A 21048-nucleotide genomic window follows, 5' to 3' on the forward strand; every position below is an offset into this window, starting at 1 on the left:
AGTTCGTCGCGCACCACCAATCAAATGAGGTCGCATCGAGACTCGATGTTGATGCTGCTTCCTGAACCTCCGATCTAACCTACTGACAAAGCGACACTCACTTGCCGGTCGTACTAAGTAGAGCGCTGCTGCAGCACTTGTTCCATAGTTGTGGCTTCGGTCAAAATTCCGCCACTGTCTTTGGGGGACAGCGAACGAGGCCAGCGAAAAGCTGCTCTTTCACTCCTTGCATTAAATGACGGACCTTCTTTTCTTCCGCCATGTCGGGGTCGGCTCGACGAAAGAGGCTCGTCATGTCCTCGACGTACATCATGACACTTTCATTCGGCATTTGGAGGCGCGACTGAATCGCTCGCTTGGCTCGTTCACGGAGATCAAGATTGGCCCAACTTGCCAGCAAGCATTGAAAAAAGATGCTCCACGAGGGAAAAGGCTCACAGTTTTTGTACCAAGTACGAGCGCCATCCTCCAAGCTCAAATACACGTTTTTCATCTTGTCAAAGTCGGTCCAACCATTGTAATCGGTGACCCGTTCGAACTGAGCCAGCCAGTCTTCGACATCCTCCAAGACGGAACCGTGGAACACCTTTGGCACACGTGGCTTCCACAGCGTATGAGGCGTGGCTGCAGCACTTTCCGGTGCGTTGGAGGCTGCAGCGCCTATCCTAGCGTTCGGGGGTGTGACAGACGTCATCTCGGGAAGATGTCCACGCTCAGGAGGTAGTCCTCAGAGTCTTCGGCTTGAGCGGTGAACAGGTGTTGTCACAGCAGGTACAGGGCTACCAGGAGGCGTTTGGAACATCGGCTGGGGGTTACCCAGCGGCTCCACCAGTTGTCACGTGCTACAAAAGGTCTTCAACTCGAAAGAACTGAGCCGGCGGGGAGACGCACCAAAAACCAAAAACTGGCAAGATGGCTGCTTCACTAATCAACAACTAACCAGAGTGCACGCTGCTTCAGAACATCGTCTTCCATTCTATCGGGCAGCCATGGCTTGCGCTTGCCGTACCTAGCGGCCAAGTGGCAATATATATGAAAATTCAAGAAAGAAAGAAAATCCAAAAAGAGACTCCGGCGTGCGGAATCAAACTTAGGTCCTCTGAATCGTGGGTGCGAGGCGTTAACCACTGAGCCACCGAGGAGCGCGTCCTTCAACGTTTAAATGGAAAGCTACTTATATCTACCACTTACCGCTGCGGACGGGCATATCGAGGGGGGGGGGGGGTATCATCGTGTTTTCAGCATTACCAGCAAGATGTCGCAATGAGCATGCGTCACCACGTCTCGCAGCGGCGCGCGCTCTCATCTCCCACGCGTACTTAGCCCCATTTAGAGCAGAGAGCAACGCTCCCTTGCCGACACTTATCTCTCAGTGGGGTAGATCGTACGTCTTGGCTGGCCTCGGGTTTTGCGTGGAAAGATTCTGTTATAGTTACTGAACGCAGAAAGGTCACTACTATCATCGTAGTCTATGTTTGGGAAAAGCACGTGCTTTTCAGACACAGCGAAGGAACAACTGAGATGCTTATTCGTGTGCATCTGTATTTGTGAGTATGTTTTATGCATCATTTGTGCGTGAGAAATGTGGAGCACGTTACAATCTGCTTTCCATTCTTCGCGTGACCTTCCCATTTGGTGCTGTCATGTTCATTGCTTCGCCTTTGTGGCAAAGCTGTGACTTTTATGCTTTCATTGTCAAAAAACGTGCTGAAGTGCACACATCTACGAGTACAGGTCCCGTTAACCACCCAGAGGTTGAAATTCAGTTGTGCTGGAGAAATTGTGCACGAGTGTATGACGAACATGGAGCCGTGACAATTTTTTGAAACGGTGCAGTTATAGTGGAGTTAGACCTGTTTGATTACCGAAACCGTGACAACCCCACTTTTCACTGTCTCCTGCGCTTCTCTCCGCTGGTATCCTCTCCCATGCCGCTTTGCCCTCTCGCCGAGCGCCCCTCTCATGCCCCTGCCAATCTTGCGTGGCATACGTCATCGCTGATGCGCTGCTTGAAACACTGTCTACTTCAGGTTGCTGCAACTCCGGCCGTCGACTCCATCAGTTGCGTGCTTGTTGGGGAACCGTGGCTGCTGTAATCGTGCCGGTACGGACCCTGCGTTGCACGCACGCCTTCAAAAAATCGCCAACAGGATGGACCCGTACGGGGACCTGCTGTGCCCCGCAGGTGTTGCATGCATATGGGTAACACGTGCAACAAGCAGTGCGGACAGCCTCTTGCAGATTGATTGGAAATCATGGGCTCTTGCCCGACCACTCACAGCATATTTGGCTCGGCGCGTCGCGCAGAGGCCCGAAAGGCCCGGAAAGGAGGAGAGATTGTTTTCTGGAATTTGTGGCGTGCCGGCGACTCGTAGCGCTACCACGTGCAAAATCGTTGATCGCGACAGCATTTTGCACACGATGCACACGTTTACTTAAAATGCTTGAAAAATATCGGAGGTGGTTTACGGGCCCTTTAGAACGGTCATATTGATTTGCTTGAGATAGAACGCTGTGCTACTAATAGTACTCAACACATAGAATGAATATGAACAACTAAGAAGTCTTTGTTTAATGAAAAATACTTTGCAGGTTCTTTTGCCAAGCTTTGAAGTAAGGGGGAGGGTGGGGATACATTTCAGCGAGGGAGGTATTTCTATAAATCCTGGGAGCAACCCCAGTACAGCAAGATTATGACAAAAATTAGGAGCCCTTTCTTTGTCGGGAAAATGTGTGAAAGCGAAGCTCAGCGTGTGCCTGCCTCAGACAAATTTAAGCACACGGGCCTATCGCATTTGACTTTATGAAAATGTGGCTACCATGGCCGTGGTTTGATACCATGACCTTTAGATCAGCAGTCCAGCACTATAAGCGCTGCACCACCGGCTGCGTCTTGCAAGTGCCCTGTTCTGGTTTTAGTACACAGTGGAACCCTGATTATATGACTTTTAGGGGACTAGGCAAAACCGTTGTATAACCTGGGCGTCGTATAATTGAAACACTAAGATTATAGGCAGTAACACACTGTCCTGCCCAAAAAGCGGGTACAGACTGCCAGAATAAGCCCACAGCACGCACGACCTTGTGCCTTTGCAAGACAGGTAGATTTAAGTCATTCTTGCCAGTGGCAGATAATGGCAGCTTTGCTTAGTTGAATGAGGTGTGAAGGCATCTTTATTCTGAAACTTCAAAGAAATTGAATTCAACCTGCATCTTTCTACCACTAAATAAAGTACAAAAATTGCCTGCGTGTCAAACTGAAACCACGTTGCCAACAGCTTCCCGTCAGAAGAGTCAGACGCAGTGTCATCGCATTCACGTAACGGCAACGAACCACAAGTTTGCATAGAATGCATGGAGCTTTCGTGCACAATTGAGCTGTGCACGTTGTAATTTGGTGCCTTGTAAAGTGCAACGAATGGTGTCCCGCTCTTATTATAAACATTGATGTCAGGTGAAAGTAATTCCGCAGGGTGAAAACAGCTGCGTTGCGTCCTTATGCGTGTGCAAGTCTGTGACTGCGAGTGCGACAAAGGCAGGAGATCAGCTCTATCAAGACCAGGAAGAGTTTGCACGAACCGAAAATGTGAAAATATCAACTTTTCGTCCGGCTGAAGCTACTGTGTGTGAATAGAGCTTGACTAGGTAACGACCCCGGCTACGTACTCACGCAATCGAGGCGTATGCAGGAGTGCATGAACTTCCAGGAGAATAAATGTTCCATTTTAAGAAGACATCATGCTGTCTCACTCTCCACTTTTCTAATTGTAAACCTAGGGGAATGCAAGTTCATATTTTGCACTTATGAATATTTGGTGGACGTTTGATTTGAGTAAAGGTGGTTTTTTTCTATCAGACGAAATCTAAAAGTCGTCGTAAGATGTGGGGTTAGCGTGATGTTGCGTCGTTTAACCAAGGTTTTTAATGCATAACTTGTATGAGAATTTTGCCGGGACAAAATTGATTTGTTGTAGAATGCGGGTCGTCGCGAAGCCGGCCGACGTAAAATTGAAGTTCTGCTGTAGCTAGGAGTTGTGTTGGATACCCCTGAATTCTATTTTGTTTTTCAGGTAATCATTATACGATGAATTTGAGTTCCCCCGCATGCATAGATTTTTTTTCCTGGCCTCATAGCACACCAGTTGTTTTCATGTGGATAAAAAATTTTGGGCACCTCACTGAGCAGAAGTGTCTGCGGCTATGTGGCTCCTGCTTGTGTCTCTAAGCTTCCCAAAAAAAGCTGCTTTTTTGTAGCTCTAGATTCCTTGCTGCTTTGTATGCCATTGGGTCAATTGTGGTTTGGTGTGGTTTTATGGCTCTTGAGCAGGCGTGTGGAATTTGATGATGAGAATATCTGGAATATCCCACTCCAAACCCAACAAACATGTCACAATGAGTTATACTGTAGTGGAGAGCTCCAGAAATTTAGAACAGGGGGCATTAGATTTATATGTTTTCCTGTATTTCACCTTGTTTCAGCCACGACACGAACACATCGCAGTGGCACGACCCTAGGTTGAGCAAGTCGCGAGTGTCGTATGACGGGGAGTACGGTGAGTCTCTCTCGGCGATGGAGCCTGCTTGCCTCTGTGGCTTGGTGCTTATGCGAAATAACCTTCCTTCTAACTCGCATGGTATCGCTAATCCTCTCATTAAGAAGGTGAGTGCCTTGAGGTGCGTAAGGCTTGCATCTCTGCACACTGCATTTTTCTCACATTCGTGGCCCTGGCTAATGTGCTCTTTTGTCTGTCTGTCTGTTTTTTTGTTTACCACATGCAGAGCTTCCGTATGGCTGGGAGAGGATTGACGACCCACACTATGGGACGTATTACATAGAGTGAGTTCTGGGTTGCCTGTTGTAAATTGAGAGCGTGTTTTGACATTTTGAGAAGTTGCAGTGTGTCTCATGTGCTGTCACTTATTGCAGCCATGTCAACCGAAGAACGCAGTACGAAAGCCCACTTCCCCATCTCAAGCTGCAAACCTCACCTGGTGAGTGTCAATGACTCACACCTGATGACTTTCCTAATGTAGGCTCTAACTGAGCAGCTTTTTTTTTAGCTTGTTTGTGTCATTTATAATCTGATATCACTCATTGTGTGAACAATGTTTAAAGGGGCTGCACATTTGTTTATCGTTCGCCAGCAGTTAGCTTAATGATCCTATGAGTGTGAGCGAAGTCAGCAGTTTGTTGTTGACAGTGCCTTGAAGCACTGTCAACCATGTTTTCACTGAACAAAGCCTGCATGCATGTTGTACGGCCCGGACTCGAGTGCCTCTAGTACACTTTCAGCCCAGCATTAGTCTAATATCATATTGTCACGCACTAAGAGCCGTGAAGACAAGACAGGAACAGCGGGGCAGAAAGACACAAGTGTGTATCTTTTAAACGAAGCGCTAACACACACTTCTCCTTCGTTCTCTTTGCCCTTTTCATTTCGCTAGGGCTTACTGGCTCACAACTCTAGGTGGCATTATTCCCCCTCCCATTAGAGCATCGACTTGATGCTCATACACAAGGAGACAGCAGGGCCCATAAGGGAAAAAAATATAAAGGGAGAAACGATGCTTCTAGTGCATAGGGCATATGCAGGTGCAAAAAAAAAAAAAGAAAAAGTCTGTGGTTGGTCATAAAAAAAAAAACATTAACACACGTCAAACTTCATTCGAGACCTTACGGACAACGTAAAAAAAAAAGAAAATGTTTGCTGCCCGGGCACAATAAGGCGAGTATTACCACATAAAATAAGGCTTTAGGCAGACGACATGCACAGTCTCTGTTGTGGTGAGTAGCGCTGGGTCGTTGCCGAGCCACCGCCTGGAATGACTTCATAGTTGACCTCGTTCAACCGCCGTAATACTTTGTAGGGTCCGAAGTACTTGCTCAGGAGTTTCTCGCTGAGACCTCGCCGTCTAACGAGTCCAAACCCACACTTGGTCGCTAGGTTGATAGGTGACTGGTCGATGGTGGATATTGTACGGTAGGGCGTCTTTACATTGCTGCGATCTTATGTACACGCAAGCTAGTTGACGTGCTTCCTCTGCACGTTGAATGTAATCCTCGACATCAGGAGTTAGCAACTCGTGCTGGTCGATGTCAGAAGGAATCATGGCGGCTAGCACTAGTAGCATGGTTTGCACGTCTCGACCGAAAACGAGGTGGAAGGGTGCGAATGCTGTCGTTTCCTGGGTTGCTGTGTTGTACGCAAACGTTACGTACGGCAGGATCTCGTTTCACATTTTATGCTGCTCATTCACATACATAAAAATCATGTCCGCCAGCGTTTTGTTTAGCCTTTCTGTAAAGCCGTTACTCTGGGGGTGGTATGCGGTTGTCTTACGGTGGTTTGTGTAACTGAGCTTGAAGATGTCGTCCAACAGCTTTGCCGTAAACGCTGTCCCTCGGTCAGTGATGAATGACGGGGCGCCATGATGAAGTAATATGTGGTGCATGAAAAACTGGGCGACTTCAGATGCTGTACCGCGTGGCAGTGGCTTCATTTCAGCGTAGCGCGTCAAGCAATCAGCTGCGACGATGATCCACTTGTTTCCAGAGGGAGACAAAGGAAACAATCCGAGGAGGTCCATCCCAACTTGGTCAAATGGCTTACGTGGTGGGTCAATGGGTTGTAAGAGGCCTGCAGACTTTACAGTTGGTGACTTGTGATGCTGACATTCGCGGCATCCTTTCACGTAGCGTTTGACACAAGCTGCGAGTTTTGGCCAGAAATATAGCTGTTGTACCCGGTAGAGCGTCCGTGAGTAGTATCCCAGATGGCCGGATGTCGGCTCATCGTGGCAGGCTAATAGGATGTCATTATGAAGGTCTTGAGGAACGACTAGAAGATTAAGATCTGCTGCCGACACCGGTGTTTTTCTTGTATAATATGCCATGTCGTAAGCAAAATGACGGCAACGTACGGGAAAGTAGACGAGAAACAGACGTGGTGTTGCCTTCTAAATGATTGATGATGGGCCTTAACTCGGGGTCCGCTCGTTGCTTACAGAGGAGGTCCGCGCCACTGAAAGTCCCCAGGAAGGCACTGTCATCTTCTACAGCTGTATGGTTCGATTCCAGAGGTGCTCGTGATAGCGTGTCGGCGGCTTCATGCTTTCTACCCGACTTGTATACGATGGTGACATCGAACTCCTGAAGTCGCAGACTCCATCGTGCTAATCGCCCAGAGGGGTCTTGGAGGTTAGCCAACCAACATAAAGCGTGGTGATCAGTCACAACTTTAAATGGGCGCTCATAGCGATAAGGCCTGAACTTTGTAATCGCCCATATTACCGTGAGACATTCTTTCTCTGACGTTGAATAGTCGGTTTTGGCACGTGATACAGTGCGGCTCGCGTAGGCAATCACATGTTCGGTCCCATCTTGTTTTTGCACCAAGATAGCTCCGAGACCAATATTGCTTGCGTCAGTGCGCACCTCTGTGTCAGTGTCCTCATCGAAATGACCAAGTACAGGAGGGGAAGACAATTGATATTGCAGTTTCGCAAAGGCAGTCGCTTGTTCGTCAGTCCACAGAACTGGGGTGTCATCATGTGTAAGTCTGATGAGTGGCTCGGCAATCTTAGAGAAGTTTTCAATAAAGCGACGATAGTATGCGAGAGGTACGGGGATCGATAGCCCGTACCTCCACCAGTTTGTCACGCACCAAGAGCCGTGAAGACAAGACAGGAACAGCGGGGCAGTAAGACACGAGCATGTATCTTTTAAATAACAAAACACAGACTTCTTCTTCGTTCTCTTTGCCCTTTTCGGTTCGCTAGGGCTTGCCGGCTCACAACTCTAGGTGGCAATATCAAACTATGGTTGGACCTATTTTCATTATACCGGTGTGGCCAGTATGTTTATCTGGATGCTTCCTTGTTTATTGTGATCATTATTGGCACCACTCCTGCATTGGGATTTAACGCAGACGATTTTTTTGTACCTGTGTTTACAGGCTCAGCTGGCTCTGGTATGAGTGCGGTGCAAGGCAATGGCAGCGTTGGAGGGGGTGGTGGCTGCATTTCTCCAGGCAGTGGCCAGCTGGCGACGGTCAGCCCGCAGGGCTCCCAGTCATCCCAGCAGCAGTTACTTGGCAACAGCAGCGCATCACAGCCCTGCGATGCCAGTCCCACCCCAGGTGTGTCGTCAGCTAGCCCTTCCCACCACCACCGCCTCCACCAGCGGCAGCAGTCCCCAACGGCGAGCGGCGGCGCCTCGACGTCTTCCTCCGCTGCGAACAATAACCGTGAGTGCCGTCGACTGCGCACGCCCCCCTCGCGGCACTCCCCGCTGTTTCCCTGCCTGCCCTGCCTGCGAGACCAGCCCCCGACTAACACCTCCTCGCCCTCGTCCTCTGAAGAAGGGGCCACGCCCCCAACGGCAGCTGCACCGCCCCCTGGCTCTGAGAGGGTGCCGCCGGCCGGTCCTCTGTCCAATCACCGCCAGGAAGGAGGAGGGTTGCTGATGCAGCTGGGAGGCGGGCCCCAGCAGCCCTCGGCCAACCACCGGCCCGCCGGCACCATCACGACGACACCGACCTCGGCTGCGGCTGCTGCTGCTGCACTGCGCACGCACCACCGGCCACCCCCCGCCACTCCCACCACCGCGCAAGATGGTGTGTCTCCCAGCGTAGCGGCAGCCCTCCCGGCCTCAGGTGGGCTGTGCGGCTGCTGCTGGCTGACTGGCTTTGTCTTAACACTGGCCCAAGAGCGGGCTGTAAGGGAAATCCCCGTCATTGCCTGTGGTGCATGTGGGCTGTTTTCACGGATATGAAACAAATTGTGGAAAGGATGCATGAAATAGGCTGGTGCCGTACACCTGCACGAAATGGCTTATATTGTGGAATGTGGTAGCACAGCGCAGCACCAGATGGTGCCAGCATGCATTGGGTGAAATTTTCAACAAGGCAAGTTCAATGACGCAGATATACTTGGAGTAAGAAAAGATAGGAAAGTTGCGTTATACATGAGTCAGCAATTTAGCTGAGCTAGAGATGTTCCTAGTGTATGGGTGAAAAATCACAGAGGAAAAATTTTTTAGGTAAAGAAGGTTGGTAGAGGGCTGAGTTACAGTGTGCCAGCATGCAAGTAGTTTGCACAGATCAAGTGATCTCTTGCCACAGCCGTTTAAAAAGAAAGATCGTGTTATAAATCAATGTCATCAGGCTGGCACACTATTTGTGACCTTCCCTGCTGCACATAACATTGTCATGATCACGAAAGAAGATCATCGTAGCATTCAATACGAATTCAACGTGTTTATTCAAACATCCATGAAAATGCCAGAGAGTTAGTGTCAGAGATGTTTCGTGCATATTTTCTTACATCTGCCTGCTTGCCCATATGCACCAATGTTGGGGTGTTTCTCTTGCTCTTCCTTGATAGCTCACAATGTTGCCTCGCTAGAAAGAGCACTTGTCGCACAGCTTTGTGCTGCACGCAGCACTATTACTACACGAGATGTACGCACGGATGAACTGCCTACGTTCACAGCACAAACATTTGTGTAGGGCCTGTGAGCTCCAGAATCTAGGTCACTTCTTTTGCAAAGTGTAAAGTTGATGTTTTATGACATTTGTCACTGGAAACTAAATAAAGTTGCAGTACGAACATTGCAAATAACAATAAGGTTAGTCATATTGGACTGTTTATCACAGAAAGCACTTGTTGTGATGTACACGGTCATGATTTCTTTGGTTAAATATCTATTGTGTTTGAGATCTTAAGATGTTGCAGAAATGTGAATTTGTCCTCCCGTAGGGACAGGGGAATTCGGACCAAAATTGTGCTGAGAGTAATGCTGAGTTTCAATAATAGGACTCAGGTGCTCTTGAGAGCAGATCACTCATGATCTGTTGTTTGCGGTTCGTAAATTTTAGCAGTTCCTACAAATCTTTTCAGCTGTTGACATCTTTCCTATCATGTTCACTAGTGTCCTTGGTCTGTAGCCATGCGTATGATGCCTATTGGAGGGTCGGTGCAGCATCACAGATAAGACTGTCAGAATGGAAGCTTGACCAGCATGTAACATTTTTTTGAGCAGTAAAGTTAACGCCTTAACTGTTTTGATATTTTGAGAAGTTTTAAAATGACTGTCTTTTATTGTTTTTCTTTCCAAGTTTGTGTTGACAAAATCTTTTCTAAAAAAAAACAATCTTTTGCTGTTTGAAAAGAAATTGAAATGCATACAAAGTCATATTAGTTTAATTAAATTTATTGTTGATTACTCATGAGAATAGAAAGGTGGGCTACCTGCTAATAATTAACAGTGACACTATAACAAGGACCTGAGTGCTTTAAGAAATTTTCAGCATTCTGAGAGTTGTTTCACCATTCTGACAGTCTTAATCATCATGACTACAGCGAGAACCTTTGCTGTCAAGCGGGACAACTTGGGCACGGGTGGACAAACCCAAAACGGTTTGGAAACGATTCGGTAAAGACGGACAGTGTGTGTCCAAAACAAGAAAGAGATTAAGCATGAAGTGCCTAGGCCTAACAACTGTCGAAAATGGCACGCACAAAAGTGTGCGTCAGTGACAGAGATGTGTTTGGCACATTAACTGCATCACCACCATCTTCGAATAGTGTGGCGTGACGCCAGGGCTCTTGTTCACTGACAGACCACCATGGTTCGCATGGGCGCCTTCCTTACCTGTTCACGCGAAATCCAGCCGAGCTTCAAGGCGACATCATTCATACGTCGCTCGTGAAGAGTGCCCGAGGCTTTGGCTTCACCATTGTAGGCGCTGACGAAAACGACTCGGAGGAATTTCTTCAGATCAAGAGCATCGTTCCCAATGGACCCGCCTGGGCTGACGGGAAACTGCGCACAGGTGAGAACCGGGGAATTCCTGCAACTGAGGGACAGGGAAGTCTAACTGAAACTATATATATTTGGTTTGTGTCTGCAGGCACTGTTGTACTGCAAACACAGCTACAGCATATTTTCATTCAATAGAACCTGAATAGACTGAGAACATGTGTTTGGTTTAACAGGAGCTTACCGAGAGATGAACAGGGGGGCAGAGCCTAAGTGTGAAACAAATCATGTTATAGCCAGTTACATTTGAAAGTGTTCCATTTACTTAGAGTACTGTACAGTGAACTCTCTGTAAGTGAAACCAACTGCTGCTCAAGTGGAAGAACTTTCTCTAATATGATTGATTTGACACTTAACTTCTGCAGCTCTGTTTGCCTCTCAGTTAATAGAACTCCTGTTAAACAAAACAAATTTTCTGGCCCTCTCAGGTCTCGCCTAACGAGGGTCTAGAATATAAAATTTAGCTGGAACGACTCACCTGGCATACGCCATATTTTTGCATGCATTACTGTAATAAGGAAACACGAAAACAGAACCTGCCATGGTACCTTAGCAGCAAGGCCATTTTTTTGCTGAGCACGAAAACACAAGTTTGATACATGGTCAATGCTGCTGCATTTTAAGGGGTTATTCTAGTTAGATTTACGTGCATGATAACCATCCCTTGGTGATCAGTTCATCCAAAGCCCTCCCATATTTATATCATGATTTTGGTGCACTAAACATTTTAAAAAAGCTAATTCAAGCTTTAAATCTACAAGCATGTAGGCACTATTTTTCTATAGTTAAAAAGAAAGTGAAAGTAATGTCTGAATGAATGCTCAGTAAACTAGAAAAGATGCAAGAAGGAAAGAGTGGTTGTGGTGCAATCTGCCTTCTTCGTGCAACAGCCAGACAAATATTAATTTAGACCGCGTCCCCTTAAGTATGATTGGTTTATTATTGGAGGCGTGGGATGGCTGGAGTGTACGTTTAATTACCAACATGCTGAGCATTTGGGCTGTTGTACAGAAAGGTATTTGGGGAGCTCTTCTTAATTTCCTCTCCACTGATGCAGGTGACGTGTTGGTGTACGTTAACACCATCTGTGTCCTGGGCTACACTCACCAAGGTGTGGTGAGCCTGTTCCAGTCGATACCGCCAGGCGAGATGGTGCACCTGCAGGTGTGTCGAGGCTACGCCCTGCCTTTCGACCCCGACGACCCCAACACTGAAATTGTCACCACAATGGCGGTCACATCTCCTGACGACCCCATGGCCCACCACAGGCCTCGCCCCGATGACTACCAGGTACAGTGTCTCAGTATATGCACGTAACAGCTTGTTTTTCAAGCAGAGCTTGATTTCGGTAGGGACGTCACATGCGAAAAACCCGATGGAGCGAGCATACAGAAATTTAGTCAGTGAAAGTACGCTGGTACGTGCATACTAGTACCCATTGTTTTTCGTTACTTGATGGTGTCCTGATTGTGGGCTTATCGGTGGTCAGCCGTTTCTGATATTGTAGTTTAATTTATCGAGGTCAATTCACGTTGCCCCATTTCATTCTTGTCCGTATATGAACGCATGGCTGTCTTTGCCTGTAGCAGCTGAACTGTTTTGTTGCTAAGCAAGTGGATGATGATACAACTCCTGGTATGGAGAAAGAAAACAGTTTAAAAGGTGTATTGCACATTGGATAGAAAGAAAGAAAAGGAGTATGTCTGGCATGCACAAGCCAAGCTTTAGTTGCCTCCATTTTCCCAATACGTAGTGGGCTTCTTAATTTTTTGCTCTCACATGCGTATTGCTGTAGGGATTGTAAGGTTGAGGAAGCAGATCGGGAAGTTAACAGGTGTCTTTGCTCGCTGCTTTTCTGTTATCTCTGCGTAAATGTTGATAGCTCTGATGCCGAGGGCCAGCTGGTGGAGCTTTTAGCTCTTGGGAGAAGTCGATGAGTTGTTGCCAGTGCTCTGCAGCACCTGCCAGTGTTGTGTCAAGCTTATTGGACAAACCAACTGGTACAGTGCACAGTATTGCGTATGTGTATGCTTTTGTAGTGAGAATTGCCTGCAAATGTTACACAAACTCAGGCAGCATTAGCTATAGTCCCGAATTAAGTCGCAGAGGAACACATGGTGCATGTGCAAACTAGCGAACTCGTATAGATAGCATTGATTCTGTATTTCTGAATTTATGATATAAAATAAAAAAAAGAAAGCAAATTAAGGAATATGTTTTGCAAAAGAGTTTAGAAAATTTGCTTCTGAAAGATGCTGCTGTAAATTCATGGATGCCCTAATCTTGTTTACCTTACTAAATATGACCTGTCAGCATTGTGCAGATGGTGTAAAACTTGAAAGTATCGTGTGTTCATCACTTGCCACAACAATGTTGTCTTAATCTAAGTGTAATTTGTGAACATTATCATACGTTCATTTTTAAATGCCCACTTAGATTTTTTACTTACTCAAGACCAAGCACACCGTGTAAGAGAGAACTGCTGCAGCGTATGCATGGCTTTCTTCAGCATGGTATGTCTGTATATTGTATTCCTCAGTGCTACAACAGTTTGCGTTAAGCTTGAGGACCACTTCCTGTTAGAGCGAAACCGGTATGCAACGGAATTAATAATGGCAGTCGCATTGCAGACGATGCAGATGTCTTAATTCTAAGTGGATTAGTGGGCTTCGAGGTACTCTAAGCTGACAATTATCTTTTGGTTGTAACCGAGTAATGATGATATCGTGGGCACTTGCTTCGTACTGACCACGTTACACTTATTGGCCCGGTAGGACATCTACTCGAGTAAGAGCTTGGAGGACCTAGACAGCACAGAGTCACGGACGCGGCCTGCAAAGTCTATGCCGGACCTGAGCGGTCCGGACAGGCCGCGGCCGCAGAGGCACAACAGTGCCGATCTGCTCAGTGTTGGCAGCGGAGGGGCCCCGGACATCCTAGATTTCTCCGGGCCCACTTCCCCTGGTGCCATCGCCCCTAAGCCCCAGATGCTGACCGTGGAGATTGTCAAAGGAACCTCGGGCTTTGGTTTCACGATCGCAGATAGTGCCTATGGTCAAAAGGTGAGTGACCGCCAGCGTGCAAAGTTTTGTGTAACCGTTCTGAGAACATCGATCTATATATGCCTATTGGCTGAACCAGGAGTTCAATAATAATTGGCGTTTCATTTCCCAAAACAATGGTATGATTGTGAGAGAGTATATAGTGTGGTTGTGGAAATTTCAAACAACTGGTGTTATTTACCATGTGCGTAAATTTAAGCACATGGCCATTTAGCATTTTGCTTCTCTCGAAATGTGGCCACCTTGGCACGGATTTGATCCGTTAACTTAAGGGCAGTAGTTGAGCACCATAACCACTACGGTGAAATCTTGGTATAATGAACTTCAGGGGGCGGCGGCAATTCGTTGGTTATAGTGAAAGCCCAAAAATTAACAATAAATTCTTATTTTCCAACGATCAAAATGACTTACCTTTACAATGGTGGGTCCTTGAACTTGTTTTTCACGACCAAAAAAAAAACAAACAAATGCAAATGTGAACACCAAAAAATGCATGTTCACTTTAAAAAAGTCGGTAATCTTTTTTCTCGAAGCGTGCAGCTCAAACTTTGCAGCGCGAAGGCCCTCAGCTCATCCACATTCCTGTGGTGCGATTCAGTTTTTGGTCACAAGAGCCTGCTTTTTGCCTTCCAGTTGCCGAAGAATATCCACTTTCTCGCTTAGTGAAAACTGCTTCCACTTCTTCGTCGCAAGCAGAGATGAACTAATTTATTTGTAGTAGCACCGCAGCGCAAACGCCGACTTGCTTTGCGGACACGATAAGTAATCATCGAAAAGAGATGAACACGACTGACAAACAAGGCCTCCTAGAGCACATGTAGAAGTGACAAAGAAAGAAAAACTTGAAGCATCGAGGCTGCCATCGCCTCTCCTGAAGAAAAAAAAAAGTGCTGATAAAAAAAATTTCTCGCTTTTCGTTTTCTGCTCCCTGGCTGTCTCAGCTTTTCCGCATTCGTGCTTCCTGCTTCGCAACTCCCACTTTACCTTGCTGACCTTGCCCTCTCGTGTTGCCCTCGCCTCTGCACTTGTAAACCTGCAGCATCGGCGTTTCAATAAAAAGAAAGAAAAGAAAGTCGCCTTTTCATTTTTTTCCCCCTCCGCACTGTCGCACGTCTTTCGAGAAGCAAGACGTTTGTTCGCTTTGTCGTCTGCTTGCATACCACTCCGGTGGTCACGGCGGATTTCAAAACATGAGTTCGTAGTACTGAGGCGTTGTTAATATAACGCGGAACTAAATTAACGCTCGTTATTCTGAAAAGTTCGGTGTTCTGAAGTACGTAGTAGTGAAAAAATTTTATATTGAAACTATTAGCAGTTGGCGTGGGATTTTTGAAAAGTTCGTTAATCTGAAATGTTCGTTAATGTGGGGGGTTTATTCTCCCAAGATTTCACTGTAGTCCACCATGGCAGATTGAATGAGAAGTGTGTGGCGAAAAAGAATATACAGTCGAACACAGATATATCGAACTCGAAGGATATCTTGAATTAGTTTAATATATGACAACTTCGATATAAATATATAGAGGCCCCGTGAGTTTACTTGTAGCGGAATCATCTACAATAGGCACATTCAAAAATGACAACAAATTTCGCACTCACGCCGCAACAGAATGATTTATTTGCGGGAAAAAATCACTAGTATTGGCCTGCTTCTTCGTTTTTGAAATGTTGATGATGCTGGTCTCGATCTTATCAAGGCTGTCCAGGTGCGACAGCCCGGTTCCCTCCATGCGGCCGATGGCGAATGATGACGGCAAATGATGCTTAAGGCTGCCATCACTTTAGCGGCAGAGCACGCGCGTGTAGCCAGCGCCTCGCCCGGGCCATCGTCCTCATCACATGAACTGTCGGCCTGGACATTGTAGTTCGCGTCCACGAAGTCGTCCGCAGACACTTCGTGTAGAACTGCTGCTGGGAAGCGGGATGACAACTCCTGAAACGCGTTGTCTATGCACTCGTCATCAACGCCTTCACCAATTTCCGCAAGTTCCGCCATCTCGAAGCCTGCCTTGCGGGAGCACTTGACCTCTATGTCCGTCATCACGTTCCGCCAGGCATTGAAGATCTCCGTGGGAGAAAACTTCGCGGAGATTTCCAGGGACTCTTTCGTCATCCTCAGCTGGATGTCCTGGCTGCTGACAGCTTTGCTTTCGTCAGAATTGGTTTTGCCAACGATGTTGTAGCGCTGCTTAAATCAGTGAAGCTACCTACTGTTGTCGCCAAAGTTGTTTCACTGAGTGCAGTGGCAAACCATTTGGCTTTGGTGGAGCATCGGGCCATCCACCAGAATGTTCTGGCAGACCATTTGGCTTTGGCGATCAGCATCAGGTCATTCACCAAAATGTTCTTCGCGCGCACTTCTAAAAACCAGGTATAGAGTGCCTTTTCTACATTCTTGTGGGCAGGAGCGCTCACACGCCAGGCTCCCAATGTTCGCTGCACCGCCGCCTTTGCCCTGATATCTGCTTTGTTCTTCAACAAAGTACGCAGAGTGCTCCGTGGTATATTGAAGTCGTCTGCGACAGTCGAACATTTCTCGGCCGCATAAACATGCCGAATAGCCTTCAACTTCGTCACAATGTCAAGGGTCTTGCGCTACTTGACGCTGGCCATAGCTAAACGAGAAGTCGACGATTCAAGGAGTCGGCAGCGGCTTTGCATACCATGCATGCAAAAGAGAAATGCTGCATATGCGGTGGTACATAGGCGAGCCGACAACAGAAGCAACAAAGCGCTAGCGAGGCGATGGCCATCTGCGAGGACAAAAGGCGCGAGCTTTGGTTGGCTGATCAAAACTGGCAAAACAGCAACAAAAAATAAACAAAATGTGAAAGGAGGAGGACATCGGCAAGCATGAAAAAGAGAGGAAGAGAAACGAAAAAAAAAAAAAAAAAACCGTTCCGCAAGTTAGAGATTGTGCTGGCCGAGCCCTCTTGCACTTACCTTTTTTCAAGCGTTTCAGGTTATAGCGGAGGCGTAGTGCCACACGGAGTTTGCAGGGCGCTGCGAGTGCCGGAGTGCACCTTCCAACTTGCCCGTGAAGCCGCACTGCCGCGGAGATCGGGGGGGAAGGGGGGGGGGGTGTTAGTGCAGCACGGACCTTCCAGCTCGCGCGGCGTTCGATGTATCCGAAGGCAGGTAAAAATACCTTTTCATATAAACATGCGAATTTCTATACATTAACAAAGGAATTTCAAGGGGTAACTTGCCAGTTCAATATACCTGAAAATTTGATCTATGTTGGTTCGATATAACAGTGTTCGACTATATATGTATATATATATAAAGCAGTTTGAAGGTGAGGAGTTCAGGAAAGTGCACAGCCTAATAATTTTATTCATTTTAGTTTAGCATTTTAGGTATAGTTATGCATTGTGGAAGCTGAGCAGCTAGGTCGGTCGTTGAAGGCGGTTACGCAACAGACCCTTTGAAACTGCTTTCGCTACAAGAGCTTCATACTGGACGCTGAGACAGCTGTCTCGCCTAGAGTAGACTGCGTGTGCGACGAACTTCCACCCGCAGATGTTGCCTTTGATGATCTGCACGTTCCCGGTGTTTCGATACCAGCCTTATGGAATAACCCTTAAGGGCTTTGCTGACGCTGACAAAGATTTCTTGCTGCAAGTGGAATTGACCGATAACGGAAAAAGTATTCCGACGACTGTGACACCGAGATCGAAGAAGCAGCACTTACACAGAAAACGAGCTCGCAGTTGATGCGAGCACTGAAACTGTCGTCGGTGTAGGGCGACAGCATGACGTTACCGTATAAACCGGAATATAAGTCGAGATATTTTCAATAAAACAACGAGCTAAAGTCGCCCCTCGTCTTATATAGCGGTGTCTAGCCGGCAGTGCACCACTGTCTGGCAACATGTGGCTTGCATGTGCATGAGAAGCTGTACACGGCCATATTCGCATTCAAATCCAATAGCAGGTTTTTTTTTCTCTCTCTTGTCTGTCTTTTCTCTGTGTTCGTGATTTGCCTCCGATCTGTTCCAAGTTCTCGCTCCACTTGACATAGTTTCATTTTTAGTGGTCTTTTTTTTCGTTCACTGAATATGAGTAGGGGTACGAGAAGGCAGTACTCAGCTGCGTTTAAACTAGAGGTTGTTGAGTTCGCAGAAGCGAAGGGGAATATGGCTGCTCAGCACCGCTTTGGTGTATCAGAAAAAAGCGTGCGCTATTGGAGGGTGCAAAAAGGGAAGCTGCAGATGTGCAATCCTCGGGAAATGTCATTTCGTGGGCGAAGTGGGGTTCATCCACAACTGGAGGATACGCTAGGTAACTTAGTGCGGGAAGTTCATGCGTGCTCGCTGCCAGTGACCGTAGATACCATTTGCAAGAAAGCTGTGGAACTCGCTCGCGAAGCTGGGCACACCAGAGAAGAGTTTCGTGCACCAAACTCTTGGGTGCGTCGATTCATGAGACGTAAAGGATTTCTTTCCGGTGGTGCACATCCATCTGTCAGGAGTTTCCAGACAAGTTCGAGGACAACCTTATAAACTTTCAGGGCTTCGTGAACCGGCTTTGGGAGCAGAACAACTACATGATGGGGCAGATTGACAATATTGATGAGACTCCCGTGTGGTTTGACATGCCTTCATCGACCATGATCATACAGCATGGCGCCAAGGATATGAAGCTGTTGTCCACTGGTTACGAGCACTCGCGCTTCACCGTCGTGCTGGCATGCCTGGCAGATGGGAGAAAGCTTCCGCCTTTCATCATTTTCAAACGTAAGACAATGCCGAAGGAAGTGTTCCCGCCCGGTGTTGTCGTTCGCGTCAACAAAAAGGGATACATGGACGAGGCCATGATGCTCGAATGGATATGAGTAGTATGGAACCGTCAGCCAGGTGTACTGCTGCATCTTTGCAGCATGCTGGTGTTAGATGCGTTTTGTGGTCATTTAATTGACGCTGTGAAGCGGGCACTGGGCGATGAAAAAACGGACCTCGCCGTGATACCAGGTGGTATGATGTCCACCCTCCAACCGATCGACGTTGTGGTAAACAAGCCGTTCAAGAACCGAGTGTGGCTAGAGTACCAAAAGTGGATGTCAACAACCCAAAGACACCGACGGGCAGCGTACAGATGCCTCCGCTTGCGACTGTTGAGGCTGGGTGCTTTCCGCCTGGCGTTCCTTGCCAGATTCCATTGTGGAAAATGCTTTTAAGAAATGTTCCATCAGCAACTCGCTGTATGGCACGGAAGACAACGCACTGTGGGAGGCGGCCAGCGACAAACTCTCGTCTTCAGAAGACAGTGGTGCTTCGTCTGACGAATAGGAAGAGTTTCGATTGTGGTTCAGGGGAGCTCCGACAATCGGGGTACGGTGCGCCCAATTCGCAAATAAATGTCGTTCGGCAATTTTAGGTTGTTTTCCTTTTTTTTGGTTGTTTTTCAGTAACCTGAACTTGGGAGGTCGACCTATATTCCCACTCGACCTATAGTCCGGTTTATACGGTAATTAAAATTGAGGCAGTCATTATCGCAGGCAAGTGAAATGCTGTGCAAACGAAAATAAGTATTTTTCTTTTTCTTTTGCGCCTAAGTGTTTACAAATGCATTACCGCCCGCCACATTTTTTCTTTTTTTCTTTCGACTCTTTTCAGAACCACCTGAACGATGCATTTGCTGAATTACCAGAAGTACGACGCATTTGCGATGCATTTGTGTACTACCGATCATTCTTATGCTCGCTGAAGCACCGTGCATTGCAGCTCCCATAAACACTAGCGCCAGATTTTTTCCTAGTGTACTTATAGGAAACTATGCTTTACTCAACTTCCGTCCTGAGCTCATATTTCCAACTTCTTGCAGGTGAAGAAGATTCTGGACGAGCCACGCTGTCGGGGCCTGCAGGAAGGGGACCTGCTGGTGGAGATTGAGGATCGGGACGTTCGGGGCCGCCCCCACACCGAGGTGGTGCAGGCACTCAAGGACTGCCCCGTCGGTCAGGCAGCTCGCATCACCCTGCACCGAGGTGGCCTGAGGCCGGCGCCTTCATCGCCGGCAAAAGTCAAGGCTCGGGCTGCTAAGGTAAACACTTGGTTTCACACATGCTGTTTCCTCGCACTTCCCTTACATTTTCGAACGGCACCTTGTGAAGTCTTTTTGCTGCTAATGAAAGACGGACTCTGGTGTTTCCTAAGAAAAATTAGGACAGAATTGGTCGTGGAAGGTGTGACACTTCAAAGTGAATTTGGGAAGCCAATTGGCCACCTTTGACCAGGCTCGGTGAGCCACATCATTTCGTGGGGCCTCTGACAAGGGGCCTCATCCTTAGTAATTCAGGAGCCTTATGTTTATTGTAGGTGTTTCTGTGTTTTTGGAAATGGCTGACAAGGTCTTGGGGTATGCAGTCTCTGTCATGCACGAATGGATAGGAAAGGGAGGTGATTGAAGTGTTTTGGGTGCATCCGGTTGAATTATGGTAGTGCAGCATCGGGATAACGTGACCCATCCCAACTACCCTGACTATGTCATCCCTTTTTATGGCGAATTCTTCTGGTAGATCCAGAGCGGGCGCTGAAATCCTGGAGTGAGCTCTCAAATTGCTCCAAGCCGGATCGGCGAGTGGAACACGTGAATGCCTCGTTGAGGTCATTCCAGAAGTTGTTTACGCATAGGTCAACGTAAACGATTCTTTTCGGCTGGGCACACAGCAGGCCAGGAAACATTTCTTTTTACATCATTTCGCATAGCACGTATGGCTTGTCCTGCTCGCTGCTGCTACTGCTAGCAGAACTAGTGCTCTCAGTTAAAGCGAGATACGAACCAGCAGCAGCACCTCCAGCAGAGTTATACAACGCCATTTTTGGAAAATAAACTAGCGCGCAGGGTGGATTAGACACCGCCTCAAAAATTGCTGAAGAGGACCTGGCTGCTCGAATGTACCGAAAATGACGGCAATGCATCCTCGGAGTTCCGGCAAAATCCGTCTCTGCAAGACGGAGCATACGGAGCGCTCCGTCGCGGAGTGGGGTGCTCCGAATGTGCCTGTGGAAAATGTGAACTTGCTCTGAATCTACCAGTGCAATGCAGATTTTCGCCCGCTCAGCAAAAAAAAGCTTGCTTCTGCTCGACAAATGGAATTTGTCATAAGTGCTGCCCATGGGCAGCCTAAAACAGTTGTTGCTATGAGAAGTGAAAGTATGG

The 21048-nt window shown here is 47.5% G+C and overlaps 1 protein-coding gene across 6 annotated transcripts in view; it reads left to right on the forward strand.

The window, feature by feature from the left end:
• Magi (membrane associated guanylate kinase, WW and PDZ domain containing protein magi) overlaps positions 1 to 21048 on the forward strand; it is a 78738-nt gene that overhangs the window by 17739 nt on the left and 39951 nt on the right. For 4 of the 6 annotated variants that reach the window (XM_075895423.1, XM_075895424.1, XM_037425539.2 and 1 more), the window contains exons 5-13: positions 4480 to 4553; positions 4780 to 4837; positions 4928 to 4992; positions 7956 to 8246; positions 8361 to 8654; positions 10623 to 10835; positions 11880 to 12112; positions 13597 to 13884; positions 19711 to 19929. In XM_075895423.1, the coding sequence (XP_075751538.1) occupies positions 4480 to 4553; positions 4780 to 4837; positions 4928 to 4992; positions 7956 to 8246; positions 8361 to 8654; positions 10623 to 10835; positions 11880 to 12112; positions 13597 to 13884; positions 19711 to 19929 (1735 nt within the window). The remainder of the gene's footprint in view (positions 1 to 4479; positions 4554 to 4779; positions 4838 to 4927; positions 4993 to 7955; positions 8247 to 8360; positions 8655 to 10622; positions 10836 to 11879; positions 12113 to 13596; positions 13885 to 19710; positions 19930 to 21048) is intronic. The other 2 variants (XM_075895421.1, XM_075895425.1) reach the window with 2 other exon arrangements.

This window comes from Rhipicephalus microplus, chromosome 5 (assembly GCF_043290135.1).
Source record: "Rhipicephalus microplus isolate Deutch F79 chromosome 5, USDA_Rmic, whole genome shotgun sequence".
Lineage (NCBI taxonomy): Eukaryota > Metazoa > Arthropoda > Arachnida > Ixodida > Ixodidae > Rhipicephalus > Rhipicephalus microplus.